The sequence below is a fragment of the Mytilus galloprovincialis genome, chromosome 8 (genome assembly GCF_965363235.1).
Source record: "Mytilus galloprovincialis chromosome 8, xbMytGall1.hap1.1, whole genome shotgun sequence".
Taxonomy (NCBI): Eukaryota; Metazoa; Mollusca; class Bivalvia; order Mytilida; family Mytilidae; genus Mytilus; species Mytilus galloprovincialis.
The window spans coordinates 46,174,559-46,189,178 of record NC_134845.1 but is presented as its reverse complement, the minus strand read 5'-3'; the positions used below and the strand labels follow the sequence as shown (position 1 = coordinate 46,189,178).

Genomic DNA, 14,620 nt, shown 5'->3' with positions numbered 1-14,620 from the left:
GTTTTCATAAACTAAACTTGGTAATTTGATATATAGCTTGACTTAATTCTGATGGGCAACTTAACTACATGATAAACATTTCTTATAATGAAAGAGCTGGTTAACATTAAAATTTTTGTAAAAAGCAAGAAAAAAAGAAAGTAACTGTATACACGCCAAAAATTTAGCTAAAACACATAAGTATTGGCTTGTATTTTGGTGTAACAACATGCCAGTTACATGTGAAACAGTCATAAAAATGATACAATTCATTACTTTAGCATACATCTAATGCTTCTAGTTCAATAATTTATGGCATAATGATATCACAAATCCTTTTTACAGATGTGGATTGCATAACCTTACATTTATCACAGTTCCACTTCTTGTTTATAGAGAAATTCCCTACAGGTAGATCAGATTCATGGAGTTTAAATGTTTAATGTGCATATTTTCAGAACATGTACATTGGTATTAATAGATGATGAAGAAAGCAATAGGCTGCACACTCTCAAGGGTGTTTTTTTACCAAGTTTCATTCCGTATTTTCTCCTAAGGTTAGAGTTTTGTATCAGTACATTTGTATATTGATTTGTGTATGATGATAGAATACTATTGTATTGATTTTTTGTCAGTAAGTCACATTCTTAAGGTGATTTACATGAAGGCTAGTGGAAAGGTGCTTGAAGATCAGACTTCATAAGTAGAAATAAGTCACTATCTAATGATGATTTATATAATAGGCTAGTGAAACATGGTTGTCTGAAATCAGACCTAACACCTCTCTGAACTCGGACTATTATACTAAGTTAGCATAATACATCTTATCGCTATTTATTCCATTCCGGATAAGTTCTAAAATTACACAACTTTTTCATCCAGTTGAAGCTATCTTGGACCCTGTTTAAACAATTCACCATACAGGATACTTTTTAATGAGACCTGTTTAAACTACCTTAAATGCTTCAAACAAAATATTTTTTTACTTTAATTTTAATTTCGAAAAAAGGGGATCATATTCTATCAAAGTTTCTTGATGATCGCTTTCTAAACTTTTTCCACCCTCAGCTCACTACTGATGACCTCTATTTTCGGCGGCATGACCCAAACAGGAAGTTGTATAAATGACTGTTTTTCCCGGATTGGACTAAATAGCGATAAGGTGTATAGTCCCCAGCTCTGAAGGAACAGGATTTTATGATATAATTAAGTCTTTAAAAGAATTGAAACTTTAATTATGGGATGAACTTGCAAAAATATTTTTATTTATCGGGTTGCAATCCCAATTTGATGTTCAAGGCAATCATTTTCTTCATATCAAAATCTTGAATGAGGTTAAAATTAGAGTTATCTCCCATTGTTGGTTGATTGATGTTTTGTGTACAAGAAGAATTAAAGTCTTTTCATCAATCAATCCTATATCTTATTGGGAAAGAATATATACTCAGGTATATCTCTTTCTATACAGAAAGTACAGAGATATCATGAAATGTTGTTTTACAATTTTCTCATGAATTACAAATCTTTTACCTTCATGAAATTTGGTAGCATGCTACACTGTGTGACACAATTTTTACATTTTTAAATGCTTATTTTTCTCTTCAACTATGATTGAAAACTCAGTCTGCATTGACTATAATATCTTGGTGTAAATTAGGTACACCCATTTGGGGTTAATCTCAAGTGTTTTAAATACGCCCTGAAGGTGTATAGTGTATACTTATTTGTATGATAAAAGCTTTGTCTATCATATTGTGTGTGGCTTATATTTGCTTGTATTTTTTTAGGGATTTCCTTCATTAAATTAAACAAATAAAATGCTGAAGATATGAATGAAATTTCTGTCTATGAGATAAAAAGACCTGATAAGATATACCTGAACAATAGTCCCATTTGTATAACATATGTAAGTCTTACATCATTGTGTTAGAATATAAAAAACAAGGAAACAATGTATTACCAACACTTTTGGGGTTAGAATTATGTAATAGAAGATTTAAACAGATGTTCTTAGGACTTTTTATTACTCTTCAATATAATGTAAAGATTCCTCAGTAAAGTTTAAGTTTTGTTTACAGAATTTTGGGGTTATCACACTTTGATTTCGTTTCTAAACAACATGCTGCAGGGTGAAAAGAGTCAGTCTGACATGTTAAAACATAGAAACACTTCATGTTAAACTTGTAATTCATAAAAAGTGATGAGGTACAATTTGGGTTTTTATTTAATTCATTGATTATTGAAAATTGTGATATACCATTTTGAATGCAGGAGTCGATTTCACAAAAAAACTTACGACTAAGATTTGTCTTAAGTTATGAACAATTCAGTATACTTAAGATTAATCGGAGTGGTAAGTTTTTTTGTGAATTCGGCTCCAGATATTTACATTTTGTTGACTGCTTAGAATGGTGATTGAGCGCTTGAAAACATATTGAACATAAGATGTTTAATTATTATTAACTTTTATATGTGTTTTTGTGACTTGAATGTTGTTAGGTTGCTATCACAAGCTGAGACAGCTGACAGATACAAGAATGTAGCAGGTTAAATGATGATTCAGTTTCATATCATTTTTATGACTTGGGTAAATTTGAACAATAGTTTGTTTTGAACACTTTGTCTAAATTTAAAAAGAATAAATCAATGGTTAGACTCATATGACCCATGCTCAAGTTAACAATTTGTAGTACACTTTTCAAAGGTAATAAGTAATGTTTTTCAGACATGCAAATTTTGATAAACATAAATGTAATCTAATGACTAAGCATTTATCCCAATCAATTTCATTCTACAGTTTTAAAAAGTGTTAATTCAAATAATGCAGATAAGAATTTTAAGGGACTAAATTATTCCCTGGCTCCTTTTGTTAATCGTCATCACTTGAAAAATTCTATTGACATTAGTAGCCATTTATAGCATCATGCTTTGTTCTTTATATTCTATGTATATGTGGACTTTGGAAAAAAGCAAGAAATGTTACCAGTATGATACCCACAAAATCTTCAACACATAATGTATTTGACTGTACTGTATGTAACAGCCATGACAGCCATTATATGAATGGCTTAAAAAAAAGCAATACTAGTAATTTCCAAAATTTTATTCACACACCAACATTGATGAAAAAATATATTCCTCTCTTGTTTCTTTTACATGATTCAATATGAACACAAAAATACTGATAAAGTTGAATGAGATTTTCACTATCATACAAAATTGACAACTGTTTAACATTGAAAACAAAACTTAAATGTTAGATTCTTTAACTGGCTATGAAAATGCCCTATAATTAAATTGATAAAAAATATGATGTTTGTATGGTTGCCAATGAGACAACTCTTCACAAGAAAGAATTTAACAGCTATAGGTCACTGAACAGCCTTCAATGAGCTATAAAAGGCCCCAAAAATCATTTACAGACTGAGAAATAATAAGTATATTTAATTAGTATAGGATTTTTTTATTTAGTTTTGTACCCAAGCAATAGACCACTTTCGAGTTCATTCGTCACCGGAAAAAACTCTTCAATTATGGGCGCCTTTGTGACCTCATTTACCAGATAGAGGGGATCGCCTGTATCCCTGCACTATTAACGTTCATCAAGCGTCTTAGTGCTCTCATTGTGCAGGATAAACTACAAATAATATTTGTTTTGTAAGTACTTAATTACAATTTCCAAATGACAGCAGTGCTGATTGTCAATATTGAGAATTTAATTTGGCGAACAATTCATGCAATATAACATTATAGTTTCTCAACCACTTGCTCAACATTGAAACAGAAGTGACGATGCCCCTAAAAGCACGAATGGTGTTCACTAAAACCAGAATTTTTGATGGAAATGCATCGAACTCAAAAGTTGTCTATTGTTTATCATTCCTTTGACTGACTTAAAGGGTGCTAGAGTAGATACATATTTTACTTCCTATGGCCCTCTTATTAATATGTGTCCACACTTTCAGAGTTTTGTTTAATTACCTACATTAATAATAAGTATGTTACAATATGAAATTAAACTTTTCACATTTTAAAAGATAGAAAAGAAAATGTATGTTTTCAGTGTTAAATCAGCATATATTCATGGAATGTTTCAATAAAAATAATTTGGTGATTGCAAGACATACACAAAAATTGCACTTGAAAGACTTACACCAAAATGACAACAAGCATTTAAAAGCTATAAACAGTGGGCATTGGTCACACAATAAAAAAAATGAAGCTACATGTATGATTTATTTTGCTTATTCTACATTTTTTTTAGAAAAAGCTGGAATGTAAATTGAAAAAAGCTGGCATATTTATTACAATTAATGCCCACAAAATCCGATCTAAAAAAAATTCTTCAAAATCCAGACTAAAATACAAAAATATAAATAACAATTTCTGAAATGATTTGAAATATTTGGTCTAAACAAATGCACTTAGAAGAAAATAATTTAAAAAATCCAAAGGAATAAATGAGTTTCTGACAGGAATATCTGGTCTAGTTTAACTGTTATGTTTTTAAAAATTAATGAAATTGTTGCTTATAAAAGATCATCTTTAAGACTGCCGGTCTTTGGAATGAAAGGTCACATCCTCTATGGCTTACAATAAAAAGGGGGGTTATAAGTGACCAAGAAGCCCTCGATATTTAATTTTTAGCTGGGTCTAACTTAAAACAGATTATGACAGTGCTTTGGTTAATCTTTTGTGTTGTTGCATATTATGTTCCTTTTCCCCTCAAATTGCAAAAAAATCAAAACAAAATATTAATAGAAGGAACTGATATTCTTGCAATTTACTTATTAATTTAAAAGTTGAAAGTATGTGAAAATATTGTTGTAAAATATCAAACTGCAGTCCCAAATGAATCAACTGTACCAGGTTTTGGCAAAGACAGTTTTTTTGTTGTATGTGATGGCTCACTACCGGCACTACTACTCGTTTGTGACAGCGACATACTATCTCGTGAATGAAACACTCGTGGTGGTTTCTTTGGCGGTAAAGGTCCTATATAACTTGTTGAAGCACTTTTGTGAGGAATTCTATTAGCACTATTTAATGGTAATGTATGTGTCCCATTCACTGGGTAGTGTCCATGTGGACCATGATAATAACTCCCATTGTGAGAGCCATGAATATTGTTCCCATTGCGTGATAAAGTACTATAAGGTGTACTATATGATAAATAAGTGTCATATGTGTCATATGAACTTAACGATGGCAGGAATCGAGAGTTAAGAGTTTGAGCTCGTTGTGGAGTATGATAATATGATCCTGCACCATGTGAGGGGTCATAAAGTAGGTCATGAGATTCACATGGAATTGGAGAACAGTCATCAAGTAATGGAGAAGTTGATTCGCACTGAGAACTATCACTTCCTTTAGTTTGATTGGTGGAGGATGAAAAGCCCCCATTATCTTCAGGGTCATTAAATTCACCTTGGAATGAGACATAAGTATTATTAGGGTCTAAGTCTTTTCTGACTTGTGCATATAACGGTTCGCATTCCATTATTTCCATATCCCCATTCACTGGTTGTTTTTTGTCATATTTTTCTGATTCGGTAATATCCGATTGATTCAAGACATTCGTTTTAAGATGTTCTTTGAATGTTTGACTTCGTTCTTCTAGTTTTCGTTGATGTTTTCGTCGAAATCTTAGTAACATGTAAATAAACATTCCAATCAAAACCAAAAGAAGTAAAAATCCACCAACTACGGATAAAGTTATTTTTATCGTATGATTATTTCGTGAATTTTTTTGTTCCTCTATTGGGGAAGGTTTCACTAAAGACGGGTCAAATTTATGCCCTTCTAAGGACAGTGTGAACTTTAAACTCCCAGAACTCCTAGCATTTTCTACGGAACACTTGTATTCTCCCATATCATTAGCACTAAAATCTAAAATTTTCAGAGTACTATATATCATAGACTCTTGTTTCGTGTCAATACTGTATTGACCATATAGACCATCACTTGTTAATTCCATCCCATTTTTTGTCCACTTTGGGGACAAATAGGGGTCTGCATAATAATTACAGTAGAGTTCAATTTTATCTTTCGGTTTTATAGTGAGATCTTGATTACTGGAATACATTATGATTTCACAAACGAAGTCACTTTCATCCAGCTGTGAAAAAGATTTGTCTTTTACTAAGCTTGGTGAATTGCATTGCGGCTCCCCTTCAGGAAATATCCAATGAATTAAACTATGATACGATGAATTGTGTAAATATTGCTGCAGCCATCTGATCCGACAATCGCAAAACCATGGATTATTATAAAGTTTGAAAGACTTGAATTGTTTTGTAAAGTATTGCACAGATTCTTCGCTCAAAGTTTTCAAGTTATTGTTTTGTAATTCTAATGTTTGTAAATAGCTCAAACCTTCGAAAGCGTTGTTTCCGACATATTCAATATAGTTCCCATCAAGATACAAACTTGTCAGTGATGGCAATCCAGAAAAGGCAGCATCCTCAAGATGACTGAATTTATTCCCTTTAAAATTAAGCACTAGAAGAGATGTAAGTCCAGGAAAAGCCAAAGTTGGCACACTCGTCAACTGATTTACCGACAAATCCAAATGCTTCAGTTGAGTAAGTTGAGCAAAAGCATTTGCTTTTATTTCTTGTAGTGAATTGTTTTGCAGATATAGTTGTGTCAACATATCATATTTTGCAAAAGCATTTGCACCAATCACTTTTAAACCATTGTTTCGGAGATCTAGTATTTTTATATTATGATGAAGTTGAAACGGTATGTGATTTAATCCAAGTCCGCTACAGTTAGCAATGTGAATTTCATTTTCATAAGAAAGTGTACATCTTTTGTCACAAAAAGATAGTGAAATAACTATATAAAATATGAAAATATGAAAGATAATTCCAGTATTGCAATGCATTTTGAAATAAAAATAAATTCCTGTAATGTTGGCAGACAACTAGAGATTAATTCCAACACTTGCTGAGAAATGGTTGTAAAACAGTTGTTGATTGTTGTAATTTTACATCTTTTAGACACACATCTGTTCACTAGTGATATTTCCTTAATAATGCTTCATCAACACTGCTTTGTCATTAGCATCAACTTAGCAATATCTGATGTTATAGTTCTCTGTTATTATCAATACTGCTTAAAGTTTGAAATCCTGTGTGACTCATTGCACGTGCTGGTCATCAATGAAATAAAAATCCATCTTTTCATCATTCCCACTGTAACTTGAGGTATTGATTAAAAGAAAGAACATTGATTTTTTTCCCACAGTATCATTCCTGTAGTGTCTTCTTCATATTGACATTCATAGCTGTTGCTAAAAATAGAAAAAAGGGGAAATCTTATTAATTCTGCATTATTCATCCAAGCTAATTAATTTAACTCAAGTTGTAATATATCTGAATGTTATGTAACCAGGATCTAACCGATTTTGTAATTAAAGGAGGAAAAACATATAATTGTAATTCCTAAGACAGAGGGAAAAACAATTCCCTTCTAAAAATAACACATATAAATGACATAATAATGAAATGGTTTGTTTGTTTTACATTTCTCAGCTGGCATATAAGATGAATTATTGTTTGTACAAAAAAGTGTTTCATATACACTTTATGAACATAACCAATTTCCCATAATTTGAATAAAAATAAGGCATTTATAATAGCATAGTTTTTGAGCTATCATAATGTCAGTTATATGTCGGTTAAATAAGATTTGAGGAAAAGATTCAAGTTCAATGTAATGTTTTTTTAAAGGAACAATGTTTCATCTACAAATATTAATTTTGGCTTCAAAAATTTCCTTAAAATAATCCCACTTATATGACATAATTTTCATAACCTGAGCATTCAGTTAAACTCGCGGTTACTTTAGAAAATACTCCAGTGAGTTTTTCTGCCAAGTATGAATAAATAGTAGATCAGAATATTTACTCTTTGTTTACCTAAATATCTATTAATTCATTTTCATCTATCATAGAGAGCATTGCCAGAATATTTTTGTAGTAAATGTTTGTAGAAATGTACATCAAATAATTCTATAATGTAAATTGAAACAGACATATTAACTGATGCTTGCCGTCAGTATCTCATCTAAGAATGAGCTCCATCAGTATCTCATCTTAAAGAACTAGTCTATCATCTATGTAATGTAAAAGACCTGAAGACTTCAAGATATGTATGCTTTCATTGATATAAGGCAGTCGCAGCTTCATAAAACATGAAAAGAAAGGATTGGACAAATCAAAGTAGCCGGCCTTTGTGTATCCCATAATGAAACGGAAATAAGTTCTCTTATTTATGGAGGATGAAATACTTCAAATTATAAGTGGATAAAGATTTAGTACTAATATTGTTGAAGTATGGGTAATCTGTAAATGTATACTATTTTACTACTGTATGCCATCTTTAAGGTATAGACATGTAAACATTCAAATTAAGCTTCCTAGATACCATTATAAGTTACATGACAGAATTTTGTTTAATTGGAAAGATTTTTTTTCTCTAAAATGTTTAAGTGATATGTGAAAAAGAAACTGCAAATATAAAATGATAAAGAAAATAAATCATAACAGCTTGAGATTAAAGACAACAAATAAGATAGGATTATTTTAGAACTTCAATTAACTTAGACTAAAAGTATATTAGAGCAGTCCTCAGACATTGCAATACTTTATGAAATGTTTCTACAGTAACTGAGTTAACCAGAATTTGCCTTAGGCAAGATATCACATCATTAGAAAATCTTGCTTCATTGACATTAATACAGAATTTCTGTAATGGAATCCTTGAAATGATCCTCTACGATTTCCAAAATAGTATTACAACCAATTATATGAATTCCCATGGGACAATTTGTCACATTATAGTCATTTGACACCCTCTTATAACGAATATGTTATGTAGACATTTCTATATGGTATTCATACAAGAATGTCAGATTTCAGTCCTGACACTAGTTATTCTGACATTGATACTTGGTAAGGTTTCTTGGAGACATATTATGTTAAGTGTAGGTAGGTTCTGATATCCTCCAGAGATTTACCGTGACACTAATGATTATCGGAGAATCATTTGTAATTTTATTTCGGAGCAGACTGTCTGATGGATTTAGTTGTAATCCCTGATATATATTCTATTTGTCTTAGTAAAAGGCTGAGAGTGAAACAGTATAAAATCTATCACAAGAAGAATTATTTCATTTGTTATCCTTATTAGAAAAAAGAGCCTAATATTTTTGGAATCAATAATTTCTTATTGATATGAGAAAGGTTAATTTGCAATATAGTATTTTTGATAAATCTTATCATTTCAGCATGATTGAAAACAGATGTTGGCAATATTTCAATTAAGCAGTAAACAACCAACACAATCAAAGCAAACAGATGACAAACACAGTTATCATTGATTACCAAAGCATTTAGGTCAAGGTTTCAAACTTTAGCTGAGTGAAATGTGAATGAAATCATAAGACCATAAAAACTGAATCCTTGATGAGTTTGACATGTGCAGAAACACATTAAAAATGTGGGGCTTAAATACGTAACGCTCTATGACAATACTCAAACCCCTCCCCCTTTAATATCAGAAGAGGTATAAGAAAGTAAAGAGGAAAATTTACTTATTTGAGTAGCACCAATACAAATAACTAGGCTTCATTCAAAACAATTGAAGCAAAATAAATCACATAATTTAAGCTTTATATCTGCACTTACTCAACATCTCAGCTCCTTATATAAGCCAAAAGTATTACTTTTTTAGACCAAAATTCATTGTTCAAACATATTTTGTCAATGTACTTCTATATATAATAGATTGGATTACAAAAAATAAGCATAAATGTACAGTTCCACTGGCTATTGATTTAAGACATAATATTTCCATTATTCATCATAACAGGCTTATTTGTATACAACTGGAAAGGTGAATAGTTTGTATATATTTTACAATCAATATGTAACATAGCACAACATGATGTTATAAAAGATTTAAGATTAAATAGAACATGCATATATGATCTTTTCATTAACTGTTTTGAACCTTTTGATAATGGTATAATTGACACGGATATTAAGTATCAAATTGCTTTGGAATTTTTACTTTAAAGTACATGTTACTGTTTGTAAATATAAAAAAGAAGATGTGGAAGGATTACCAACCAGACAACTGACTTCAATATAAACCAAATGAGTCAATTGACAGCTTTAGGTCACCATTCTGCCTTCAACAATGAGTGAAACCCTTACTGCTTAGTCAGAGCTATAAAAGGCCCCAAATGACATTTTAGAACAATTCAAACAAGAAAAAGTTGAAATTGTAAAGCTTCTACCAATATGTCACACTATGATAGACATTTTTTCAGTTCAAAAATTTGGTTTAAAAATTTGACTTTCATTGATGATGGTTACAATAATTTTTGTTAATGGGTTGCTGTCACATTGACATATACTCATATTCTCTGTATAATTATATCAATGCATGTGGCAGCATGTGTCTCACACATCCTTGCCAAACCCTATAAGTTGTGGCTTTATGAATTATTTCCTCTTCTTTTTAAAAGGAAATGATTTAAAATATCTGATGAAATTCGATATTTAATCTTATGCATAATTCTTTAGACTTTGACAGGTCTGAAGTCTGACAAATGCCATATTTAGACTAATTGAAATAAATTATGGTCATCTGCCAATTAGATGGATTGATAAGCCTCATTTTAGTATCACAGATGTCCTTTTGACCTCTAAAATTTAATTAACATCCTGGACTAATAACTACTGTGTATTGAGTGTTGATTTAATCATTTATTAATTGTCTAATTAAAGATAATAAAGATTGGACAGACATGACATATTAAACATTTTCTTTTTGATTCAATTTTTTTATTAAAATTTTCTCAGTCTTGAATGATAGTGACGGGGACACCCTATTCCAATTATAGATATATATTTTTTTTCAATTTTACATTGCCTCCAGGTAGATATATTAAATAAAACAAATTATGATTTTAATAAATGTAATTGCCTTGAGGAATTAATAATTTGTCATTTCAGTAAAAAACACTTTTTCAGTCTGAAAAAAGGTTTCACTTATTCTCACTTCTAAAAAAAACCCTGTTAAATAAAAAACACTTCAACGGAAAAGACTATAATAATTATTTTTGGACCTACATGTACAAGTTATGTTTATGAAGCCTGAGTAACAGATCTTGTTCAGTGGAAGATCTAGAAATTTTCAAAAGGGGTGGTTCGCTACAGTGATTCCCTATATTCTCAACCAAATTTTTTCCACAAAAGGCAGGGGGGGGGGGGAGGTTGATCAGCCTATGTAGTTTATATGTACAGTTGTTTGCTTGAAACATCCAAATCATCTGAGCACATCTTAAAAAAAATAGTTAAGTTCCCTACTAATTTAACGTTAATTAATTGATGTACCACTATGGGATAAAATTTTGCTTCATATTTTCATATTTGCCAATGGTGATAATCACGATTTTGATACTCTTGTTTTCTACACTAATAAAATGTGGATCAAATGAAAATTTATAAAATGTATTGAAACAACAAAGGGTTTAAAAATTATTGTTACAGTATGAATCAAATCAACGAACAATAATTATTGGCAAAATATTCTTTAAGATATTTAAAATACTATAATGATAATCTACAACCCTACCTTTAAAGTTATTTTGAAGATCTTTAGTACTATCCTATTTCGGGTAGCAAAATTTCATAACAATTAAGAATGTATTTTCCTATTCATCATGATATAGGTCTCAAAATAGATATAATAAAATAAGCAGAAGGTATGACCACTCCTCCGTCTGACGTGGGAAATATATAGTGCATTGAGTATTGATCTGGTATCTTACAGAGAAGTGTATCCTAATCAAATATATAAACGTGTTATTTATCATATAATGTGTCATAAAGGTGAAAATGTCATCTATCAATATTTTGATGGATTTTCTGAAAATATGATACGATTATGAAAGAGGGGGGTATTTTTAATTTCATGTTTCTCCTCTCCAGTGAGAGATTATATAATATTAACGGGAGGGGAGGGGGTGTTATTCTGAAATCTGAAGTTACCACTCCTATTGTACTGGAATATCAGATTTCATAACGTCAGTATTCCAACCACACCTGACTTTTGAGATGTACTTCTATCAGGCATCAGTGGTGAAAAATGATATCTGGTAATACTATATGTTTATGAAGGAGGGTGTAGTTTATTTCTAAAGTACACTCCTTACCCAAAGTGATATTCAGATTACTACACCTCAACTTCTGATTTTGTGAAGAACATCTGAAGGCTTTTCAATACATGTATTACATGTATAAATGAAAGTTCAACTGACAACATGTGTCCTTGTGTTATACCCATAATGCATAAACCATCAGAGAAATCTGATAAGAAAACAGGTTTATACCATCATAAGGTCAGTCACGTACAAGGTGTCAGTGCAGAATATTTCTTAAAAAGAACACTTGGGTATACGCAAAAATATGGGACCCAAACCCGACTCTAAGAGTTGTGGAATGGAGTAACTTACTTTTCCTAGTTTTTCCCTCCAGTCCATCATATATTTAAGTTTCTTTCAAATAAAGATTGAAGCCCAGTGTGCATGCCCCCATCATCCTTCTCAGTGTAAGTGGTACTTTTAAATATGTTTAGATATACAGGATAAAGACTGTTGGTTTTCCAGTTTGAATAGTATTACACAAGTAATTTTTTGGGGCCCTTTCCCTTTATAGCTTGCTTTTTTTACTTTTTTAAATTGTGATGTGGCTGTGTGACTCGTACCACAACTTCTTATATCTTTATACTTTCTTTATATCTCTATACTTTTGTTAATAGATAATACCTGATCCAGATAAATCTATGTTTGCATTAACAATCTGATAGCAAAGGATTTTTTGGGGAAATTTTCAGATTGTTAAAACTGAATTGCTAGTCTTATTTATTTCAAACCCAAGTTTTATCAGACAGTTTTCATTTACTTTACCTGAATACTTAAAGAATTAAACTTTTTGCTTAATATTTCATAGCTAAAATTTAGTCTTATGCGACAGGAAGTTTGATGATTCATGTTTAGAGACCCTTTAAATGTTACTATAATCGTCTACGCAGATATAATTTATTCAATAATTGAACAATCATAAACCTCAGTCATGGAAATTTTAAAGTGCTCTGATAGACTGCACCATCAAATAGTGACAGACTTATTGCACTTCCTTGGGGCATATGGTGCAACCAAGTTCAAGCCTATCAATTTCAAATTGCGTCTTATTTAAAGGCTCGTAAAACTTTATATCAACAAAGATTTTGACTTTCTTTTTTTCGAAATTAAAAGAAAATCATTCTGTTGAAAAGAAAATTGCTATGTTATTGTGGTTTCAAATGATAAGGTTTATACCGCATTAGTTCTGATAGATGACATTATGGGTTGATTTTAGGGACTTTTAATACCATGAATTTATTATTTGTAGTTACCAATTTTCGTGGATCTCATGGGTTTAAAATGCACCCCAAATTTAGATATTAAAGGAATTATAAGTTCCTAACCTGTAGGATTGTATGCAAACTTTGGCGAAACCACTAAATCTTTAGTTTAATTCACAAAAGTACAAATATTTTCCAACCACAAAACTTAGTAACTGCGTATAAAAATAAATGAATCCACATTAAAAGAGCAAATCTATGATATTTTAGGTTTAATAATAAGTTTAAACTAAAGCCCTTAAAAAAATTAAGATGCATATTATTCCCTACAAAACACATACATGGATCAAGGATTTGTATGCGACTTCTCACCATACAAATTTTTATAAACAAAGTTATGAAATATTCCAGAATTATGTCAAAAATATAAATCTGTTACATTACATATATATATTAACATGTTTGTAAAACAAAATTTATAATCAATGTACACAGATGTAGCATTAAGTGTCAACATCTTGCACTAAATTCCATTTGCATCAGTCATATAGGTCATCTTAAACTCAGGCTACGCTAGAGAAATTGATATTGTTTTCCTTTGAAGGCCTGAAACGTCTCTTTGAGATGAAGAACAGCAATATCAGCTTTGTTTTATTGCTAAGTGTTTAGTCAAGTGTCGTGGAGTTTAATTTCATTTTATGAATCAATACACCCCCTCCCCTTCTTTTTCAGCTCAGCTATAGTATTCTGACTGTACTCAATTGATGTTTTAAATAGCCTTTGACAATTTTGACATTTACATAACTTTTGTTGAATAAAGATATATATATATAAAATATTATATTATATATATAAATGAGTTTTTAGAGTAAATCAAGTCATTTACCGTATAAAGAATATATTTTTTCCCTGTCTAATGTACACTTTTTACCTGTCCGTACAATACAGGTCTCAACGAAATTATGATAATTTGTATGCATTATTGAACAAGGTAAATTTACCATACAAAAGAAATAAATTTGTCTAAATGACATAATAAATTATTCAAAAATATATATGCATAACATGTTATCAAATATTCTTTAACTTGTAATACATATTTAATGTGCATGAATTTTCAGAGTAAAGACATGTAACAAGGACTATTTATATAAAGATACATGTAAATTGTAGAACGCATCATTATTTATCTTGTTATTTCTCAAAATTGTTATTTTCAT

At 30.5% G+C, this 14,620-nt stretch overlaps 2 protein-coding genes across 8 annotated transcripts in view; one reads left to right on the top strand and one right to left on the bottom strand.

The window, feature by feature from the left end:
- The window catches only part of LOC143042046 (protein YIPF5-like), an 81,355-nt gene that overhangs the window by 23,733 nt on the left and 43,002 nt on the right, over positions 1–14,620 (top strand). The window lies entirely within an intron of this gene.
- Positions 3,068–14,620, bottom strand: part of LOC143042045 (uncharacterized) — a 32,719-nt gene continuing 21,166 nt past the window's right edge. For 5 of the 6 annotated variants that reach the window (XM_076214284.1, XM_076214278.1, XM_076214279.1 and 2 more), the window contains exon 2: positions 3,068–7,276. In XM_076214284.1, the coding sequence (XP_076070399.1) occupies positions 4,814–6,868 (2,055 nt within the window). In that variant the 5' untranslated portion in view covers positions 6,869–7,276 and the 3' untranslated portion in view covers positions 3,068–4,813. Of the gene's footprint in view, positions 7,277–11,630; positions 11,779–14,620 lie in introns of those variants that run through there. The other variant, XM_076214281.1, reaches the window with a different exon arrangement.